General features: G+C 39.5%; 2 protein-coding genes across 2 annotated transcripts in view; one reads left to right on the top strand and one right to left on the bottom strand.

Annotated features, from left to right (window-relative positions):
* LOC137654446 (GRIP and coiled-coil domain-containing protein 2-like) overlaps positions 1–14,040 on the bottom strand; it is a 116,148-nt gene extending 102,108 nt beyond the window's left edge. The window contains exon 1 of the mRNA XM_068388071.1: positions 13,970–14,040. Coding sequence (XP_068244172.1) covers positions 13,970–13,972 — 3 coding nt within the window. The 5' untranslated portion in view covers positions 13,973–14,040. The remainder of the gene's footprint in view (positions 1–13,969) is intronic.
* Positions 14,041–19,353: 5,313 nt separating this feature from the next.
* Positions 19,354–22,402, top strand: part of LOC137654445 (uncharacterized) — a 63,223-nt gene continuing 60,174 nt past the window's right edge. Inside the window, exon 1 of the mRNA XM_068388070.1 lies at positions 19,354–19,428. The gene's annotated coding sequence lies outside the window, so the exon portion shown is untranslated. The remainder of the gene's footprint in view (positions 19,429–22,402) is intronic.

Raw genomic sequence — 22,402 nt, 5'->3', positions numbered from 1 at the left:
CCCTTCTAATGAAAGGCCAGGTCGAAACCAACCATGCCACGAGAGCCCATTCAAGAGTTGAGGTTCTTGCCTCAAGAGTGGAGGTGGCTGCCGCAAGAGTTGAGGTTGCTGCCTCAAGGATGGTGGAGGTTGCCGCAAAGCAAGAGGTTGCTGCATAGCGCTGGTATCTGGCAACTCCCAATGCGGCAGCTCACGCGTGGAGGTAGGTTGAGGAACCTCAACATCATACGTCTGGCAGGGTGGACTGCGCAGAGGTGGAGTTGATGTTGCTGCCTCGAGGATGGTGGAGGTTGTCGCACCGCAAGAGGTAGCTGCCTCGAGGATGGAGGAGGTAGTCGCAACGCATGAGTCTCCTACCTCAAGGGTAGAGGAGGTTGCTGCAAAGCATAAGGCTCCTGCCTCAAGTGTTGAGGAGGTTGCCGCGTGGCAAGAGGCTCCTGCCTCAAGGAAAGTGGAGGTTGCTGCACAGAGCTGGTATCTGGCAACTCCCAATGCGGCAGCTCACGCATGGAGGTAGCTTGAGGAACCTCAACATCATACGTCTGGCAGGCTGGACTGCGTAGAGGTGGAGGAGCGCTCGCAGGAGGAGGTGTGTTAACCTTCTCTGCCTGAAACTCCTGCATCAACACCGCAAGCTGAGACTGCATTGTCAGCAGCATAGACCACTAGAGTTTAAGAAAGACAACAACAAACGGAGCTACTGTCCGTTGAAACTGAGAGTCTAAAACAGCTGGTGCGGCAACAGACGGAGTTACTGTCTGTTGCGATACCACCTTGCCTCTCTGGGAGGTGTGCAGTTGTCGTACTGCAGCAAGTCCGAACTGACCCAGTGCTAATGGCACCACCTAGGAGTTGGACTTGCGCGGAAGGGACCGACTTGCACTTAAAAGCTGCAAGATTTGGTCCATGGTTTCTGCGAGAAACCTCTTCCGCAGACGAGGAATAAATGGGCTCTCTCGTCTTTGTGTAGGTGGGGTGATCACGTCGGCTACGTGAGTTGGTTACACCCGAAACCACGGAGGGAAACGTCTGTTCGTCGATCAAGGCCTGCTGAACCCATAAGTCCTTCGACATTACTTCTCCCCTGGGCTTGGGAGCTTGTAAGAGGTCCCAGACTAGGCGAACAACTGGCACGAACAGACGAACCCTCGAACGCAACACTGTAACACTTTGCGCTTATCACTGTATCACTTTTGATTTTCTGTTTGCACTTATTTCACTGAACTCGAAACTTTAAGTGGTTTGTACCTGAAACACGCAATTCTATCCTTCATTAAAAGTTAGTAATTGCGAAAACAGTATTACAATGTAACAGAAAAACATAATGAAAGATAAATAATTCAGTGGCTGGAAAAGAGATTAAACACTAGATCAAATAAACTACGTTTAAAATCTCTCACCGCATAAAGTCTGAGAACAAGAATAAAACTCTAGAAACGTTTACCTTCTTCCCCTAAAGAGACTAGGGAGAAGAGCAAAAACGATAACAACGTTACCCGCTTGAACGAAACGTTTATCCTCCTCTCTCTCCCTCCGTCTCTATCTCTCTCTCTCTCTCTCTTGACTTAGCACCTGAGAGAAGAGCCCAATTATATATATCGTTAAAACATATTATTGTTAAAGGAAAAAAACTGAAAGGTTTCCCAAATAAAAAGTTCCTTTATTAGAATAGAACCACTTAAGCTAAGAAAGAATGAACAAAACGCTAGAATCGGTTTACTCTTACTGCAACGTGACACCGTGATAGACTCTCTCTCTATCGTAACGATAGAGCGCAAGTTGAACGTTCTGAACGTCAACAACTGCAGAGACAAAACAAAACGTTAGTTCAACTTTGAAAACAGTACAAGACTATCAAAGAAATTCTTTCAAAAACATTAAAATAGCATAATATGTTAACAGGTAAAAACGAAATGACGGGCTCAAAGTTAATTAACTTCGGTTCCAAGAAAAGACCGCCTACTATTAGGAAAGGTCGAATATAAACAAATATAAAAATTAATTTTAATAAGTTTATAATAAAAGGAAGTTAATCAAAGAGGCCTATAAAAGGTGGAGAGATATAAAATAAATCTATAACTTTGTTAAGCAAAATTAAGAGAGTCTATACTCTCTTCGACACCAACACTTCCGTCTAAGGGAAGGGTCGGCCATTTAAAAGTGAAAGAGAGTTCATACTCTCTTCGTACCAAAATTAAATCAAAAATTAAATCAAATTAATTCCAAAAACTTGCTAAGCTAATGATATAGCTTCCTGAATAGCGAAGGCTAAACTCTAGAGCAAATACATCACCAAATCGTGAGCAATAACTCCAGAATCAACAGCGTATCCATGTAGGTCTAGCCGGAGGCACGACAGAGGAAAAATTGAGGTGGTGTTGACAAGAAGTACTAGAGTACCTGACCACAGATGGCACTGTGGTGTTCACCCCCACCTGTATAGCGATCGCTGGCGTATCCCGACCGTAGATTTCTGTCGGCAACAGAGTTGACAGCTACATGATTATCGGGTAAGATTAAAATTGAAAATTTGAAAGTAATTTGTATTAATTCCTAACAATACTAATCCACAGCTATTTATAAGGATTTACTTTCGGCGAAGCTGGAAGACTAGCCATAAAGACTTTTAAGCGAGGTGGCAACTACCGAACGAGCTATTTAGCAGGAGTCGTAAGGGGTTGTGGGAGTTGCCAGCTATCCCATTCACTCACACATCATTGTCTAAACCACTTTCGATTACAGGCAGAAATTTCTAGGGGGACAGGTAATGATGGGACAATTTGTATAAATGCTACAGCTTTGTATCATTAGGAAAAATGCATATTACTTTCAAATTTGTCATTTGTTCCAATACTCCATACAAACCTTATGCTATTTATAGGAATGACTCACCCATTAGAAGGGTGGAAGTCAGGACCGACTGGCTTAGCCTTTGACCCGGGGTCTTACTCACACAGGATTGGTACGTAACTGAGGAGGATTCTGACACCTCGCTAAAACTTAGTGCAACGTACACATTCTGGCCAGAGCAATCTGTTTGCTTGTGATACTAGCAATGTAACTGTCTAGGTAAGATTTCTCCTAGATAAATAGGAATCTTTAACATCAATCATAGACGTTGTCCCATACCCACCTTGCAGGGAGTATGGAGGACGTAACGAGAATTATTTTTGAAAAAGGTTACACAAGGGAAATGGTCATTACCTGCAGATAGGTTAAGCCAGCTTGCAGAGGACTCATGGGAACTGTTCCCCAAGAGAGGGGAAGATGAAAGAAAGAGGCAGTCATTATTACCCATTCATCCCAGACTAATCCCGGGTACCCCATGCCCTCAATTATCGGGTACTTGTCCATCAAGGAGCCTGAAGCATTTTAAATCACTTGTTGTGCAGCAAACAGAGGACCAATGGTGAATGTCTCCATGTTCCTGTGGGTTACGTCTTGCAGGTAGTGGGTGGTGAAGGTCATGTGACAATTCCACAAAGCCGCTTGCAGTACCTGTGTCACCGAGTAGTTTCTCTTGAACGCTAGGGACGTGCTGATGCCCCTAACGTCATGAGTTCTAGGTCGACAGGTAGGAAGAGGGTCGTGATTCAATGCCTGGTCTATGATACTGCAAATCCAAGCCGAGATGGTGTTCTTCGTGACCCTCCTCGTGCTGACGAAATACCTTAAAATCCTCACTGGATAAAGTAACAGTGATCTGGGTCATTAGTTACAGAATGAAGACTCCCAATCCGGAGAGGCTCGAATCTGGGATCCGCTACTTACAGATTCTGAGACTTATTAACTAGCTTGCAATTGACAAGATGGCAAACAGCGAGCTGACAAGCGGCTAGATGGAGATTGGCGCACTGGCCAGTGGCGAGATGGCGAATGGCAAACACTGAGATGAAGCGTGGCGCGCTTGCGAGCGGCGAAATGAAGTGTGGCACGCTGGCGAGCTGGAGAACCTCTAGCAGGTGAAGGACAAGCTGGCAAACAGTGTGCTGGTGAACAGAACGCTGGCATAAGACGATCATGGGATGAAGAGTAATCGCGAAAAGAACACATTGAAGTAGAGTGTCAATGGGCTGATGAATGACGGGAGGGCAAGTGACGATCATGAGCTGGGGAACGGCAGTCAGGAGAATGACGCTCGCGTACTGTCGAATGACGACCAGAAGCCGGTGAGTGGTGAGAACATCGTTGATCTCTAGAAGGAGAGCACTGTATCCTGACAGATGGGATTAGGGAACGTCTGGATGGGCAAAGGGGCGTACGGTCCCTAAAAGACGATGAGGTCCTGAGTTGGCGAGAACTCTCATCGTTGGCAGTCGGTCGGCAATAAGGTGACGAATGAGCCTCTTGGTCTTGTTGGTGGCAACAACTAACAGGAGCAAGAGAAGGCGGGAGATGGGCCTCGCAGACAGCAAACGCGTCAAATACGTTGCGCGCTGGAGAAAGACCTTTTACCTCGGAAGGCATAGGAGAAGCTTTTTCCCTTTGCCCCAGCCGAAGAAGTTCTAGCAGAATGTCCTTCGAATGTGGCCCTGCAATCCCCACCAACGGCCAAACCTGCAAAACATCATATAAAAAGGAACTCACCAAAGGGCAAGTTGACTGAACATGTGTTCAAGTCAGCAGCTGAATCAAAAGTGAATAATCTCCTGATGGAAAAGGGGTAGGGCTACTTGTCACGCACCCTCACCAGCTGGATAACCGCTTGTTGTCCAGCTTTAACAACTGACTCCAGCTTGCACTGAATCGCTATCCCTAACTAAAGGTCGAGGGTCTGCATGCCGCATTTGAACAAATATTCTAATTTCCAGCAAAACCGAAATATGCAATAAGAAATGGACGAGTACTGTATTTGGTATGTTGACATTTTTCTCTGTATGACTAATGGGGGCTGGGACATAATAACTTACATATCAATCGACCAAAATGTGAACATCATTTCATTTTCAAAGTCCAATGTCTACTGTTGAAACTTTTGAAAGACTAATTGTGGGTTAATGTGCGGGCATGCGTTGTTTGCCTTCGATTTTGACAGCTTTCTGTTTTTAGCATGACATAATTATTACCTGGCCTTTTGAACCAATGAAGAGCTTTCCAATATTTATGCATAAGTTCTCAGATAAGGTTTTACAAGAAACATTTTTCCCTTCCACTTCAGTTCCACCATGATCACCACAGCAGAAGACATCTTCCATGTGGGAATTTAACCCTTTTACCCCCAGGCTATTTGGAACTCTCCAACCCTTAACCCCAGGGGTTATTTTTTTTTCAAGCACATCTTGCAGTATATTTCTTTTTAAATTGCTCTAACAGCCTTAATTTTTGTCATAGAGAGGTCAGATTGGTCTCATTCTCCTGGAAAATGCCTGAAGTTTCTCAAAAAAATTATCAAAAATATGCAAAAAAAATGTAAATAGCAGTTTTTTGCAAGGACGTACCGGTACGTCCATGGGGGTAAAGGGATGGGTTTTGTGAAACGTACCAGTACGTCCTTTGGGGGTAAAAGGGTTAATGTATTTTGAAACTTACTATAATTTCAATTTTCTCAGTCATTATGTTTAAAACACTGTTCATTACGACAATGATTATTTGCGAACAAAAGACCATTTGAGAGACGTGATATCAACTAAAGGTAATTATGATACTTTAACAGTAACCCACGGAGTTAGAGTGCGCAGCACGTCTACTCTACAGTAGGCCTACCACTTGCCAAAGCACAGGACCAGTCAGATAGCCTAATTATTATTTGCAATTGAACCATGCCATGGTAGAGCAAAAACCTATTTGAAGGGTGTGATGTTAATCATATGTAATTATCATACTTGAATTAATTTCCTACCACATATATGAACTATATATTTTGCCAACTTCTCTTGTAGTTTATTTATTTCCTTTCCTCACTGGGCTATTTTTTCCTGTTGGAGGCCTGGGGCTTATAGCATCCTGCTTTTCCAAGGTTGTAGCTAAGCTAGTATAAATAACAATAATAAAAATGTTTTGATGAGGTTTTATTTATATTAAAATAATTTTGAAATATAGTGTTTATACGTCTTAACTACTTATACTGAAATTTAGGAGGTTTCCAGTATTTTTGCTGATTTCTGGAAGTTTTCAGAGGTTTCCGGTAAACAGTTATACTTCATACCCAAATTGCAATGCAGTTAACTGATACAAGTGAGTACCTTATAAATACCATAGAAAATAGCTGTTTTATCTTAGTAACCAAATTCATTAGAACTTAAGAGCTCATCCTATATTATATTTATATGAGGTATGTTTGCGAATAAACATTGAATATCTACAACAGGACAATTGCCGTATGGCAGTACAAGATTACGAACATAACTGATGCGCACCAGCATTATGAACACTGTGTCGAAACTTGACTTGAAACTATAAAATAATGAGAGGAAAAGGCACAAAATATACACTTTACTGTAGCTGTATCTACGAGCATGTTAGTTAATGAACTACTGTAACACTAATTATTTACTAAAAGGTCTTTGCTCTGCCATGGTTAGCTGTGCTTCTAATTTAACATTATATTATTGCTTCTCTGCTCTGGCAAGCGGTACATATGTTGTGCTATGATCATCAGCCAAATAGGCAACTATTTTGCCGAACAAAAAGTCAATGACCCAACTACCTATAAACTAGCCGACACTTGCCTGGAATAACTAATTATTTGGGCACGAGATGACTACGGTACGAAGTGACTTGGGTACATGGTGACCTAATCCCGTGGGCGAGTAGTTTGACCGACAAAAATTTATCGACCTATCTACCAACATAATATCCAGGACAAGTATATATTACCCGCTATGGGAGCCTTTGTATATGAACGGCCAGTTCCTCCAGCGAGCAAAAATTTGGATACCAGATAAAATGTTATTTTTCTTAGTAAAATAAATTTTTGAATATACTTACCCGATGATCATATGGCTGCATCCCTGCTGCCCGACAGAAAAAACCTACGGGCGGAATACGCCAGCGATCGCTATACAGGTGGGGGTGTACATCAACAGCGCCATCTGTCAAGTAGGTACTCAAGTACTCGATGTCAACAAAGAACCAATTTTCTCCTCTGTCCCACTGGTTCTCTATTGGGGAGGAAGGGTGGGTCCTTTAATTTATGATCATCGGGTAAGTATATTCAAAAATTTATTTTACTAATAAAAATAACATTTTTCAATATCAAACTTACCCGATGATCATATAGCTGATTCACACCCAGGGGGGTGGGTAGAGACCAGCATTACAAGTTGACATTATGAGCTAAGTATTCCGTATTTCATTTTAGCAGTTATTCAAAATAACAAGCATAAAATAAATAAGTACCTGGTAAGGAAGACGACTTGAACAATTACTCTGCCTTTTTAAGTACGTCTTCCTTACTGAGCCTCGCGATCCTCATAGGATGCTGAGCGACTCCTAGGAGCTGAAGTATGAAGGGTTGCAACCCATACTAAAGGTCCTCATCAAAACCTCTAATCTAGGCGCTTCTCAAGAAATGATTTTGACCACCCGCCAAATCAAGTAGGATGCGAAAGGCTTCTTAGCCTTCCGGACAACCCAAAAATATTTCAAGAGAAAGATTAAAAAGGTTCTGGAATTAGGGAATTGTAGTGGTGGAGCCCCCACCACTACTGCACTCGTTGCTACGAATGGTCCCAGAGTGTAGCAGTTCTCGTAAAGAGACTGGAAATTCTTAAGATAAAAGACGCGAACACTGATTTGCTTTTCCAATAGGTTGCGTCGAATATATTTTGCAGAGATCTATTTTGTTTAAAGGCCACGGAAGTTGTGACAGCTCTAACTTCGTGTGTCCTTACCTTCAGCCAAGCTTGGTCTTCCTCATTCAGAAGGGAATGAGCTTCTCGTATTAACAGTCTGATAAAAATAGGATAAAGAATTCTCTGACATAGGCAAAGATGGATTCTTAACTGAACACCATAAAGCTTCAGACGGGCCTCGTAAAGGTTTTAAAATAGAACTTAAGAGCTCTTACAGGACATGATACTCTTTCTAGTTCATTTCCAACCATACGATAAGTTTGGAATATTGAACGAAATGGGTCAAGGCCGAGAAGGCAGCTCGTGTTTGGCTAGAAAACCAAGATGTAGAACATGTAGCCGTTTCGGATGAGAATCCGATGTTCTTGCTGAAGGCATGAATCTCACTGACTCTTTTAGCTGTGGTTAAGCATATCAGGAAAAGTCTTAAAGGTGAGATCTTTCAGGAAGGCTGATTGAAGTGGTTCGAACCTGTCTGACATAAGGAATCTTAGAACCACGTCTAAATTCCAACCAGGTGTAACCAAACGACGCTCCTTCGTGGTCTCAAAAGACTTAAGGAGGTCCTGTAGATCTTTATTGTTGGAAAGATCTAAGCCCCTGTGACGGAAGACTGATGCCAACATGCTTCTGTAACCCTTGATAGTGGGAGCTGAAAGAGATCGCTCTTTCCTCAGATATAAGAGGAAGTCAGCTATTTGAGTTACAGAGGTACTGGTCGAGGATACGGATACTGACTTGCACCAGTTTCGGAAGATATCCCACTTCGATTGGTAGACTCTAAGGGTGGATGTTCTCCTTGCTCTAGCAATCGCTCTGGTTGCCTCCTTCGAAAAACCTCTAGTTCTCGAGAGTCTTTCGATACTCTGAAGGCAGTGAGACGAAGAGCGTGGAGGCCTTGGAGTACCTTCTTTACGCGTGGCAGACGTAGCAGGTCCACCCTTAGGGGAAGAGTTCTGGGAACGTCTACTAGCCATCGAAGTACCTCGGTAAGTTATTCTCTCGCGGGCCAGAGGGAAGCAACTAGCGTCAACTTTGTCCCTTCGTGAGAGGCGAACTTCTGCAGTACCTTGTTGACAATCTAGAATGGAGGGAATGCATATAGATCTAGATGAGACCAATCTAGTAGAAAGGCATCTATAAGAACTACTGCTGGGTCCGGGATAGGTGAGCAAAGTATTGAGAGCCTCTTGGACATCGAGGTTGCGAAGAGATCTATGGTTGGCTGGTCCCAGGTGACCCAAAGTCTCTTGCATACATCCTTGTGGAGGGTCCAATATGTTGGAATTATTGTCCCTTCCTACTGAGACAATCTGCTAATACATTCAAGTTGCCTTGGATGAAACTCGTTACTAGTGAAAAGTCTAGACCTGTTGAACAGGAGAGGAGGTCACTTGCGAACTCGTACCATGTCAGAGAGTAGGTCCCTCCTTGCTAGGAGATGTACATCAAAGCAGGGAGTTGACCGTGTTCACCTCCACTACTTTGCCTTGAAGGAGAGACCTGAAGCTTTTCCAGGTCAGACGTACTGCCAGAAGCTTCTTGCAGTTGAAATGCATAGTCCTTTGACTCGAGTTCCATAATCCCGAGCATTCCCTACCGCCTAAGGTCGCACCCCAGCCTACGTCCGATGCGTCTGAGAAGAGAACGTGGTTGGGAGTCTGAACAGTCAGGGGAAGACCCTTTCAAAGGTAGATAAAGTCCTTTCATCAAGTCAGACCAGACTTATCTTCCGGAAACCGGGATCGAGACCGCTTCTAGCGTCTTGTCCTTTTCCAGTGAAGAGCTAGATGATACCGAAGAGGACGGAGGTGTAGTCTTCCAAGTGACACCAATTGAACCACGGATGACAGTGTCCTAACCAGACTCATCCACAGCCTGACAGGGCCGTGTTCCTTCTTCAGCATCTTCTGGATGGATAGCAGGGCTGGGGGTTGATCGTCTTGTTCAGCCATGTCCTCATCAGAGGGTTCCTCATCCGAAACTGATGAGGAAACGGCAACGGAGTGGGCAACGTCTGACTCGCTGAATCCGGTCGCACTGGTGGATGCGTGACGGAGCCGGACACAAGATCATGGTACTGCTGCACAGTCTGTGAACTGTCAACCATGGGGACGCGAGGAAGTACAGCGACAACCCGAAACTGTCTAGACTGTCTGGGTTGTGCAGACAACCCCTTATCGGGTTGCTGAGGTTGCCGCACTGCGTCACAACAAGTCACCTCTGCTGGTTGTTGAACGTCTTCCTAGTGACACACTGAACGTCCATAACCACCTCCGAAAGTCGCTTAACGTCAACGTGCGACTGGCAACCCACACTGGGTCGCACCGGTGGAGGAACCATCTCAACTGGCGGACGTGAGTAGGATACCTCAGCGTCAACAGGGCGTACAACCAACCGGTAGGAAGGTTGTTGGCTAGAAGGTTCTTCTCCGTATAAAAAAAAAAAAAAAAAAAAAAAAAAAAAATCCTCTATCAAGGACTAAGCTTGGACTGCATGTCTTGCAACAAAGCCCAAGGTCTATGGGAGCAGGTGTGGCAACAGACGGGGTTAGCGACTGAAGCGGAACCATTTACCATCCCTGGAAGCATGTTATGCTTTATTTAAAGTCCATAAGAGGCTAAGCAGCTTAAGGCTCCTCTCCAAATGACAGAGTCCTCAAGGGAAAATCAGAAGGAGGGAGAACAGCACTTTCTCATCTACAGGAACCATGTCCGAGAAAAGCTAGGTTATCTCAGTGAGGGTCTCACTGGTGCATAAGCAGCAGACCAGAAGGCAACGTTATGTAACTGCTTGACAGCCTGTGAACTGTCAAAAACTGAACTGTCAACCACAACAGGTGCGTGAGGACATACAGCACTGGTGCATAAGTAGCAGACCAGAAGGCAACGTCATGTAACTGCTTGACAGTCTGTGAGTTGGCAACAACCAAAGCTGTGTGGGGAAGCCTCAACTCCTGACTGACTAGTCTGCTGCGGGCGAGTGGCGGTAACCACAGTGTGTTGCGGAGGCTGACACACCGTGTCAAAACACGGCAGCTTGTGGTAGCTCACGCACGGCAACGGAGTGCTCCGTGTGTCTGTGGGAGTCAGCATACGTCTGGCAGGGTCGACTGCGCATGGGTGGAGGAGCTCTCCCAACAAGAGTGTGGGAGCAGGCAGCCATGCTGGGTGCACAACCGTGGCAGGCTGTAGGCCAACGGGCGCATCATCAACCTTCTCCTCAGTCGGAGTGTGGGAGCTGGCAACAACAAAAGCGGAGTGCTGGTGCGTGGGAGGGACTGCCGTGGGTTGCGGAGCATGCCGCATTGCGTCAAAACACGGCAGCTTGACAGCACCTTCCCACTGCTGATGCGGTAGCTCACGCATGTCAACGGAGGGTGCAGCATGAACATGCGTCTGGCAGGGTCGACTGCGCATCGGTGGTGGAGCTCTCACAGGTGGAGTGTGGGAGCAGGCAGCCGCAGTATCTGCTGAGCGCACAACCGTGGCAGGTTGTAGGTTAACAGGTGCAGTGTCAACCTTCTCAGCACGATACTCCTGCATGAAGGAAGCAAGCTGAGACTGCATAGTCTGCAGCATGGACCACTAGGGTCTACAAAAGACGGCAACAAACGGAGCTACTGTCCGTTGTGACTGAGGGTCTAAAACAGCTGGTGCGGCAACAGACGGAGTTACTGCCTGTTGCGGTACCACCTTGCCTCTCTTGGGAGGTGTGCAGTCGTCGGATGACTGCAGCGAGTCCGAACTGACCCAGTGGCTACACCTAGGCCGTTGGACTTGCGCGGAAGGGACCGACTTGCACTTAAAAAGCTGCAAGATTTGGTCCATGGTTTCTAAGAGAAACCTCTTCCGCAGACGAGGAATAAATGGGCTCTCTCGTCTTTGTGTGGATGGGGCGATCACGTCGGCAACGTGTGTAGATACACCCGAAACCACGGAGGGAAACGTCTGTTCGTCGATCAAGGCCTGTGGAACCCATAAGTCCTTCGACATTACTTCTCCCCTGGGCTTGGGAGCTTGTAAGAGGTATCGGACTAGGTGAACAACTGGCACGAACAGACGAACCCTCGAACGCAACACTGTAACACTTTGCACATATCACTTTATCACTTTTGATTTTCTGTTTGCACTTATTTCACTGAAATCGAAACTTTAAGTGATTTGTACCTGAAACACGCAATCCTATCCTTCATTAAAAGGTAGTAATTGCGAAAACAGTTTTACAATGCAACAGAAAAACATAATGAAAGATAAAGAATTCAGTGGCTGGAAAAGAGACTAAACACTAGATCAAATAAACTACGTTTAAAATCTCTCACCGCATAAAGCCTGGGAACAAGAATAAAACTCTAGAAACGTTTTACCTTCTTCCCCTACAGCGACTAGGGAGAAGAGTAAAAAACGAGAACAACGTTACCCGCTTGAACGAAACGTTTATTCTCCTCTCTCTCCCTCCGTCTCTATCTCTCTCTCTCTTCTCTCTTGACTTAGAACCTGAGAGAAGAGCCCAATTATATATCGTTAAAACATATTATTTGCTAAAGGAAAAAACTGAAAGGTTTCCCAAATAAAAAGTTCCTTTATTAGAATTTAAACCATTTAAGCTAAGAAAGAATGAACGAAACGCTAGAATCGGTTTACTCTTACTGCAACGTGAAACCGTGAAATACTCTCTCTCTATCGTAACGATAGAGCGCATGTTGAACGTTCTGAACGTCAACAACTGCGGAGACTAAACTAAACGTTAGTTCATCTTTGAAAACAGTACGAGACTATCAAAGAAATTCTTTCAAAAACATTAAAATTAAAAAAGTATAAATTCTTAAAAGGTAAATACGATATGACGGGCTCAATGTTAATTAACTTCGGTTCCAAGTAAGGACCGCCTACTATTAGGAAAGGTCGCATATAAACAAACATAAAAATTAATTTTTATAAGTTTATAATAAATGGAAAGTTAATCGAAGAGGCCTATAAAGGCGGAGAGATATAAAATAAATAGATCTATAACTTGTTAAGCAAAATTACCAAAAACCTAAACACACTTCCGTCTAAGGGAAGGGTCGGCCATTTAAAAGTGAAAGAGAGTCCATACTCTCTTCGTCACCAACACTTCCGTCTAAGGGAAGGGTCGGCCATTTAAAAGTGAAAGAGAGTCCATACTCTCTTCGTCACCATAATTAAATCTATCCAAAACGAGTTCAAGTTTTGAAATGAAGATAAAACCCCTGCATAGCGAAAGCTCAAAACTGGAATAGTGTACTTCACCAAATCGTTGTGAAAACAAATCCAGTTAGGGACGGCGCATTTAGTAGGTTTTGCCTGTGGCACGACAGAGGGAAAATTGGTTCTTTGTTGACATCGAGTACTTGAGTACCTACTTGACAGATGGCGCTGTTGATGAACACCCCCACCTGTATAGCGATCGCTGGCGTATTCCGCCCGTAGGTTTTTTCTGTCGGGCAGCAGGGATGCAGCTATATGATCATCGGGTAAGTTTGATATTGAAAATTCAAATTTCATTAGTTTTATTGTATTTACTATATATAATATATATATATATATATATATATATATATATATATATATATATATATATATATATATATATATATATATATGAATCTATTCATTTCCGAGAGGAACGAGTGTCATTTTCGAAGAGAACAGACCTTTTTCTAGAGAAAATAGTAGTTTTTCCCCTAGATTACAGTACAAACATACCAAAATTTCCCCCCTAAACCTACAAGCCATGTCCTTTCCTGCTTACCTAACAGGGGGCTAACACCCCCATGCAACCCCCTTTACACTGCTATATTCTTAGTCAGCCGTCATTAACGTACAGGTGACCGCTATCACACATACAGAACCCGCCCCTAGTGTAGTATTTTGTAAACGTTCCTTTAATAGTAGGTAGTAGGTTGGCCAGGGTGCAACAGCCACCCGTTGAGATACTACCGCTAGAGAGTTATGGGGTCCTTTAACTGACAGACAGTACTACATTAGATCCTTCTCTCTGGTTACGGTTCATTTTCCCATTGCCTACACATACTACGTAGGTGGGCCTATCACACAAACAACGGAGTCAATTATTGAGGATCCATATATATATGACATTTATCATAAAGAACATCACTGTCTATATAAAACAAAAAAACAGAGAGTGATAAATACCATGGAGTAATTTTCCTACAAGTTTCCTGAGCTCGACATTTGTTTACGTGTGACCAGTGTTGCCAGATGGGATAGTCTAAAATTTCCCAAAAATCATGATAAAATATCCCCAAAACAACCCCCAAAAATACCCATTTCCACAAATATATTTTCTTCTGATCATGTAGGCTTTACTAATATAGAAATTATCTACTATACGCCATATAAGCGTAAGTAAACTAATATCAAAAATATAAACGTTTCCTCATCTGTGTTTATTCTTCATGGAAATTTGAACAGAATATCCCCATCAGACACCAAAAATCCTCAAATCTAGGAATAAATTCCCATATCTGGCACCACTGCGTGTGACAGCCCAAGTCGCTTACGTACAAATATTGTCTTCTTCTTCTTCTTCTGCTTTTTCTTTACATTTTCATTGTCTTGGGTTAGAGTTCTCATGCTTGAGGGTACACTTGGGCACACTATTCTATCTCATTTCTCTTCATCTTGTGGTAAAGTTTTTATAGTTTATATAGGAAGTATCTAATTTAATGTTGTTACTGTTCTTGAAATATTTTATTTTTTCCTTTTTCCTTTCCTCACAGGGCTATTTTCCCTGTTGGAGCCCCTGGGCTTATAGCATCCCGCTTTTCCAACTAGGTTTGTAGTTTAGAAAGTAATAAGTACTGGCTAACTGTGTCATTTTTACGAACATAAGCTTTATTATCATCTAAATTTAATTAGAATTATAGGAGAGAGAGAGAGAGAGAGAGAGAGAGAGAGAGAGAGAGAGAGAGAGAGAGAGAGAGAGAGAGAGAGAGAGAGAGAGAGAGAGAGTGTTACAGGCATAAATTATGGTTATTAACATTCAAGTGTGTATACACATACAATAATATATATATATATATATATATATATATATATATATATATATATATATATATATATATATATATATATATATGAGACAATCAACTATGATTGATATTTATAGATTATGAGAAAGATTTTGATTCTGTCATAACTACAGCAGTAAAGAAAGCCCCTCAAAGACAAGAAATAGACTAATGTTATGTCAGAACAACTGAAGATATCTACATAAAGATAGTGAGGAATTCAGATTGTGGAAGGAGTTAAATAGGAAGACCCAATCTCTTCTATAACTTATTTATAGCATCCCGATAAGTTTTTAAGAATTTAAACTTGGAAAATGTAGGAATTAACATTAATGAGAAATCCCTTAACAACTTCTATTACCAAAGATGATAGAATATTGGAGTAAAGCAGAAATGGATAGTTGTTTCTTTAATCAACACAACAATTTCCGAGGTCAAAATATAACACATTGCTGTGTTATGTAATTGATAAATTATGCACATTGCAATGATTTATAGCATATTTAATTTGGAAGGTACCTAAACACCCACCTTGTACAGCTATATTTGACGATATGTTGAAAAAGAGTCCGTCACTTTTCCTTAAGGTAAATGGGAAAACGGCCATTGGGGAAAAAAATCTGCTCCCGAGCAGATGTCAAGCACACAAAATAATGGATTTAATTGTTATGAATTTAATCTATGTCAAATATTAAATACAAGATGAGTTATCAATGGAGGTATATGGGATACCACGTTTAATGTGCAACTACGACGCGAATATAATGGCTAAAAACGGTAAATGAGTCCAATTTATTTTTTATTTTTCTTGATAAGAACTGTAAGATAATTCACATAGGTACTATACTTATCAATTCAATTAATTCATAAATTATATGTGAAATGTGAAAACTCCCGAAATTATATCGTTGCTCGAATATCGCCAAGAAGAAAATACGATTTAAATGAGTCCAATTTATTTTTAATTTTTCTTGACAAGAACTATAAGATAATTCATATAGGTACTATACTTATTAATTCAATTAATTCGTAAATTATATGTGAAATGTGAAAACTCCCAAAATTATATCGTTGCTCGAATATCGCCAAGAAGATGAGTCCAATTTATTTTTTATATTTCTTGATAAGAACTGTAAGATAATTCATATAGGTAATATACTTATTAATTCAATTAATTCGTAAATTATATGTGAAATGTGAAAACTCCCAAAATTATATCGTTGCTCGAATATCGCCAAGAAGATGAGTCCAATTTATTTTTTATATCTCTTGACAAGAACTATAAGATAATTCACATAGGTACTATAATTATTAATTCAATTAATTCATAAATTATATGTGAAATGTGAAAACTCCCGAAATTATATCGTTGCTCGAATATCGCCAAGATGAGTCCAATTTATTTTTTATATTTCTTGACAAGAACTATAAGATAATTCATATAGGGACTATACTTATTAATTCAATTAATTCATAAATTATATGTGAAATATGAAAACTCCCAAAATTATATCGTAGCTCGAATATCGCCAAGAAGATGAGTCCAATTTATTTTTTATATTTCTTGACAAGAACTATAAGATAATTCATATAGGGACTATACTTATTAATTCAATTAATTCGTAAATTATATGTGAAATGCGAAAACTCCCGAAATTATATCGTTAATGATTATCGCCAAGAAGAAAATACGATTTAAATGAGTCCAATTTATTTTTAATTTTTCTTGATAAGAACTGTAAGATAATTCATATAGGTACTATACTTATTAATTCAATTAATTCATAAATTATATGTGAAATGTGAAAACTCCCGAAATTATATCGTTAATGATTATCGCCAAGAAGAAAATACGATTTAAATGAGTCCAATTTATTTTTTATATTTCTTGACAAGAACTATAAGATAATTCATATAGGGACTATACTTATTAATTCAATTAATTCATAAATTATATGTGAAATGTGAAAACTCCCAAAATTATATCGTTACTCGAATATCGCTAAGAAGATGAGTCCAATTTATTTTTTATATTTCTTGACAAGAACTATAAGATAATTCACATAGGGACTATACTTATCAATTCAATTAATTCATAAATTATATGTGAAATGTGAAAACTCCCAAAATTATATCGTTGCTCGAATATCGCCAAGAAGATGAGTCCAATTTATTTTTTTATATTTCTTGACAAGAACTATAAGATAATTCATATAGGTACTATACTTATTAATTCAATTAATTCATAAATTATATGTGAAATGTGAAAACTCCCAAAATTATATCGTTGCTCGAATATCGCCAAGAAGAAAATACGATTTAAATGCAACTACGACGCGAATATAATGGCTAAAAGCCGTAAATGAGTCCAATTTATTTTTCTTGATAAGAACTGTAAGATAATTCACATAGGGACTATACTTATTAATTCAAATAATTCATAAATTATATGTGAAATGTGAAAACTCCCAAAATTATATCGTTGCTCGAATATCGCCAAGAAGATGAGTCCAATTTATTTTTTATATTTCTTGACAAGAACTATAAGATAATTCATATAGGGACTATACTTATTAATTCATTTAATTCATAAATTATATGTGAAATGTGAAAACTCCCATAATTATATCGTTGCTCAAATATCGCCAAGAAGATGAGTCCAATTTATTTTTTATATTTCTTGACAAGAACTATAAGATAATTCATATAGGTACTATACTTATTAATTCAATTAATTCGTAAATTATATGTGAAATGCGAAAACTCCCAAAATTATATCGTTGCTCGAATATCGCCAAGAAGAAAATACGATTTAAATGCAACTATGACGCGAATATAATGGCTAAAAGCCGTAAATGAGTCCAATTTATTTTTCTTGATAAGAACTGTAAGATAATACATTTAGGTACTATACTTATTAATTCAATTAATTCATAAATTATATGTGAAATGTGAAAACTCCCAAAATTATATCGTTGCTCGAATATCGCCAAGAAGAAAATACGATTTAAATGAGTCCAATTTATTTTTAATTTTTCTTGATAAGAACTGTAAGATAATTCACATAGGTACTATACTTATTAATTCAATTAATTCATAAATTATATGTGAAATGTGAAAACTCCTAAAATTATATCGTTGCTCGAATATCGACAAGAAGAAAATACGATTTAAATGCAACTACGACGCAAATATAATGGCTAAAAGCCGTAAATGAGTCCAATTTATTTTTCTTGATAAGAACTGTAAGATAATACATTTAGGTACTATACTTATTAATTCAATTAATTCATAAATTATATGTGAAATGTGAAAACTCCCAAAATTATATCGTTGCTCGAATATCGCCAAGAAGAAAATACGATTTAAATGAGTCCAATTTATTTTTAATTTTTCTTGATAAGAACTGTAAGATAATTCACATAGGTACTATACTTATTAATTCAATTAATTCATAAATTATATGTGAAATGTGAAAACTCCCAAAATTATATCGTTGCTCGAATATCGCCAAGAAGAAAATACGATTTATTTTTTATATTTCTTGACAAGAACTATAAGATAATTCATATAGGGACTATACTTATTAATTCAATTAATTCGTAAATTATATGTGAAATGTGAAAACTCCCAAAATTATATCGTTGCTCGAATATCGCCAAGAAGATGAGTCCAATTTATTTTTTATATTTCTTGACAAGAACTGTAAGATAATTCATATAGGTACTATACTTATTAATTCAATTAATTCACAAATTATATGTGAAATGTGAAAACTCCCGAAATTATATCGTTGCTCGAATATCGCCAAGAAGAAAATACGATTTAAATGAGTCCAATTTATTTTTAATTTTTCTTGACAAGAACTATAAGATAATTCATATAGGTACTATACTTATTAATTCAATTAATTCATAAATTATATGTGAAATGTGAAAACTCCCAAAATTATATCGTTTCTCGAATATCGCCAAGAAGATGAGTCCAATTTATTTTTTATATTTCTTGACAAGAACTATAAGATAATTCATATAGGTAATATACTTATTCATTCAATTAATTCATAAATTATATGTGAAATGTGAAAACTCCCAAAATTATATCGTTGCTCGAATATCGCCAAGAAGAAAATACGATTTAAATGAGTCCAATTTATTTTTAATTTTTCTTGACAAGAACTATAAGATAATTCATATAGGTACTATACTTATTAATTCAATTAATTCGTAAATTATATGTGAAATGTGAAAACTCCCGAAATTATATCGTTGCTCGAATATCGCCAAGAAAAGGCAAAGGCAAAGGCAAATTTTATTCTATCGACCCCTTCCGGAGTATGAGAATTACAAAATTACACAGATATATATATTTTACACAAAAACTACAAAAAGAAGAGACCAATAGATTACAACTATATTTATGTACACATATATTCAGTAAGTACATAATTAACGCATAAAAGGTATTCTGACAAAGGAAAGTAAATACGATTTAAATTTAGCGCCCCTTCTCTCTGGTGGCGACTTCATGCGCGTTTCTTTAATCACATTCAGCCAGCTGGTGCTGCGTTCTTTCAAAAATGTAAGTTATTTTACAGCATTCATGGTACGAGTAGCCATAGAATTATCCCATACACTTGTATCGATAAGGATTATAGGTATTCCAACTTATAAAGGTCCATATAAGGCCTGTAGTTGGATGTTAATGTTTCCCGTGAAGGCGTTAGTCTTGTGTTTTGCTAACAAATGAAGGTCAAAGAATCGATTCTCTTTTATTATTTTCATCTTCAGTTCTGTTGTTGTCCTAATGTCAGACACAGGAAGAACAACAATTCTCCTTCAATTTCGTAGGAAATTGAAGATATTTTATAAAACAACCCTCTTGAGCTATGATTAAATAGATGATGGTGGCTTATGATTGCCCGCCGTTGGAATAAATTCGGGACAAAAATGGCTAATATCCTTAATAGTTATGTTTGTATTTACGAGATGGAAATTAGAGATTGTTTTAACCCCAAACCCTGTTGCTAAATTGGCTTGCTTGTGAAGTTTATCAAGTTCTTTTTCCCATTTGGGATAATATGTGTAGCCTAAGTTCTTGGCTGTTCCAATTTTCTCTCCATAGGGGGAGACTAAACTAAGTTAGCCTTTAATTAAAGTTTTAAAGTCTATTGCTTTACCTTTTTTTTTTCATAAGCTTAACCTATCAAATAGACTAAATCTATTATATATCCTTAAAAAGTATCTAGTTGATTTAACCTAAACCTACTCTTACCATAAATTAGTTAAGGTTAGGTTAGGTTGTAAGTTAGCAGCCTATGGTTTAGATTTATGCTTAACATACAGCTAAAGGTATTGCCTAGAATCTCCTGTATATGAGTTGCTTTGAGACAGACAGCTTCTTGCCATAACTCTGGGATGGGTTTTAAGACGACCCACTTCCTGTAATAATTGGTGGGCTGGGCCAATAGAGACGAACCGCTTCCTGTGCTAACTCGACGCTGTTTTTGGGTTGACAGCGTACCCTCTTTGACATATCCTGTAGGGGGACGGTGATTTCAGTGAATCTAACTATAGGCCTTACTTGAAAGGGTTTTGCAGTGTCTTTTCGACCCATATCCAAATTCATTCATTTTTTTAAAACCACAGCTGTACCCCAGTTCCTGCTGTCTTTTTCTATCTTGCCGTCCAATCTCATGACTTTTCCTTCATAATGCAACTGCAAGGCTTCCCCCTTGCTGAACTGAGGTGTTGAATGGCCTCAGTTCATGGCCTTATGGCCCAAATTCATAAATCTAACCCAGTCAATATAAGAGCCCTCTAAAACAGTTACTGATGAATGATTATAAAATAATGTTTTACAGTAGTACTGTAATACTATTGTATCTAATACACTGTAGTCTCATTTGTGGAAGCATAAGCAATTGTAAAAATTTCCTATTTGTGCATAATTATAACAACTGATGTTTTTTGCCTTAAGAAGGCTGCTTGAACAAGTACAGTATTGATATTTCATTTATAAAATATTAAGAGATTTGATAAAAAAAACCAGTAATAAATATATATATATATATATATATATATATATATATATATATATATATATATATATATATATATATACATATATATATATATATATATATATATATATATATATATATATATATATATATATATTTATAAATTTGTTCCTACTCGTAATACTAACTCTCAACCTTTAATAGGAATATGACTTTAGCAAAGTTGGAAGAGCTGTTAAGCTTATAACAAATAAATATAGCTGCCTGTTGGGTAGCTCATTTGCCCCACCCACCCAAAGGTTGGAGCAACCTTCACTTTGACTTGGGCTATGATGGCTCCACACTTACAATTGGCTCCACGCACAAATGTCCCCAAACGTACTATCACATGACCATGCATACAATTGCTGGCTCACACACAGTCACCCAACTCGTACAATCATATTCACACTTATGATTGGCAAGTAGCAGACCTTGTCCCTTTGGGTCTCCACACTCAAGGTCTCCTTGTTCTTGGTCCCTACATTACATACCTTCATTTTCCCAATCTTCACGTGCCTGGTCACCTTATTGAGTGATCAGTCACAGCATGACCGATCACCGAGTGCTTGATCTTCTCGCATAAGGAGGACACCAACATGGAGGACTCTACGCAATCAGACAACGAAAAATAGGATCCATGGTCTTTAGATGTTTCTTGACCTGGAGTCTAGCTTTTTAATCAATCTAAGGCCAGGTAACCTGTTCCTCCCCATTAACGTAAGATATTACATCGCCAACCTGACCAACAAGGTTGTCCAGCGTACTCAGACCAGTCTGAGTTGAGAGGTTTTGCCTTTGGGGTGAGACCTGCCAGTCTCCATCGATGTTCTTTCACATAGAGATCGTGCCTGACGGCAAGACTCCCGTACTCACCATCATGAAAGGGTACAGGAACAGGTGGCACCAAGGGACAGCTCTCGCCTCTGCTCGGATTAGAGCTTTCTTCTCACTGATGATGTTCTCGCCATACCTCTTCCTCCTCCAAGGACAGACACTCTTCTTACGCTCCTTTATATCTATCAGTGTCACTCTCTCTCCTGACCTTTGGAGACCTGGTGGAAAAGGCAACTGGGCAACCTGGTCGTTTCAGGTGTGTGGTCAATAGAAGAGAAGCGTCTGCATATCAATGTCCTGGAAATTCAAGCAGCATTCTTAAATTTGCAAGTAACTTTGCAATTACTTTTACAGTATTCCAAGAATGTTTGAAGAGGCTCTTGGTAGTGTTGACGAGCGACAACACCAACCATAGTAGCCTATAGGAACAAGCAAGGAGACACATTTTTGCTCCCCTTCTGCAAGTTGATGAAGCAGATGGAAATATGGGTGGTTTACCATGGCGTAGAGCTGTCAGCCAGATACGGTCTGGGAAAGAGGAATGCCCTACTTGGTATGCTCAGTCATCATAAGCAGGTTGTAGGATTGGGAGGGTGCTTACACCCTTGTGTAGTGAAGAGGCTTCTTGCTCTGTGGGGATCACCAAGAATAGATCTT

This window comes from Palaemon carinicauda, chromosome 15 (assembly GCF_036898095.1).
Source record: "Palaemon carinicauda isolate YSFRI2023 chromosome 15, ASM3689809v2, whole genome shotgun sequence".
NCBI classification, from domain to species: domain Eukaryota; kingdom Metazoa; phylum Arthropoda; class Malacostraca; order Decapoda; family Palaemonidae; genus Palaemon; species Palaemon carinicauda.
This window is presented reverse-complemented; position numbering and strand designations above follow the sequence as displayed.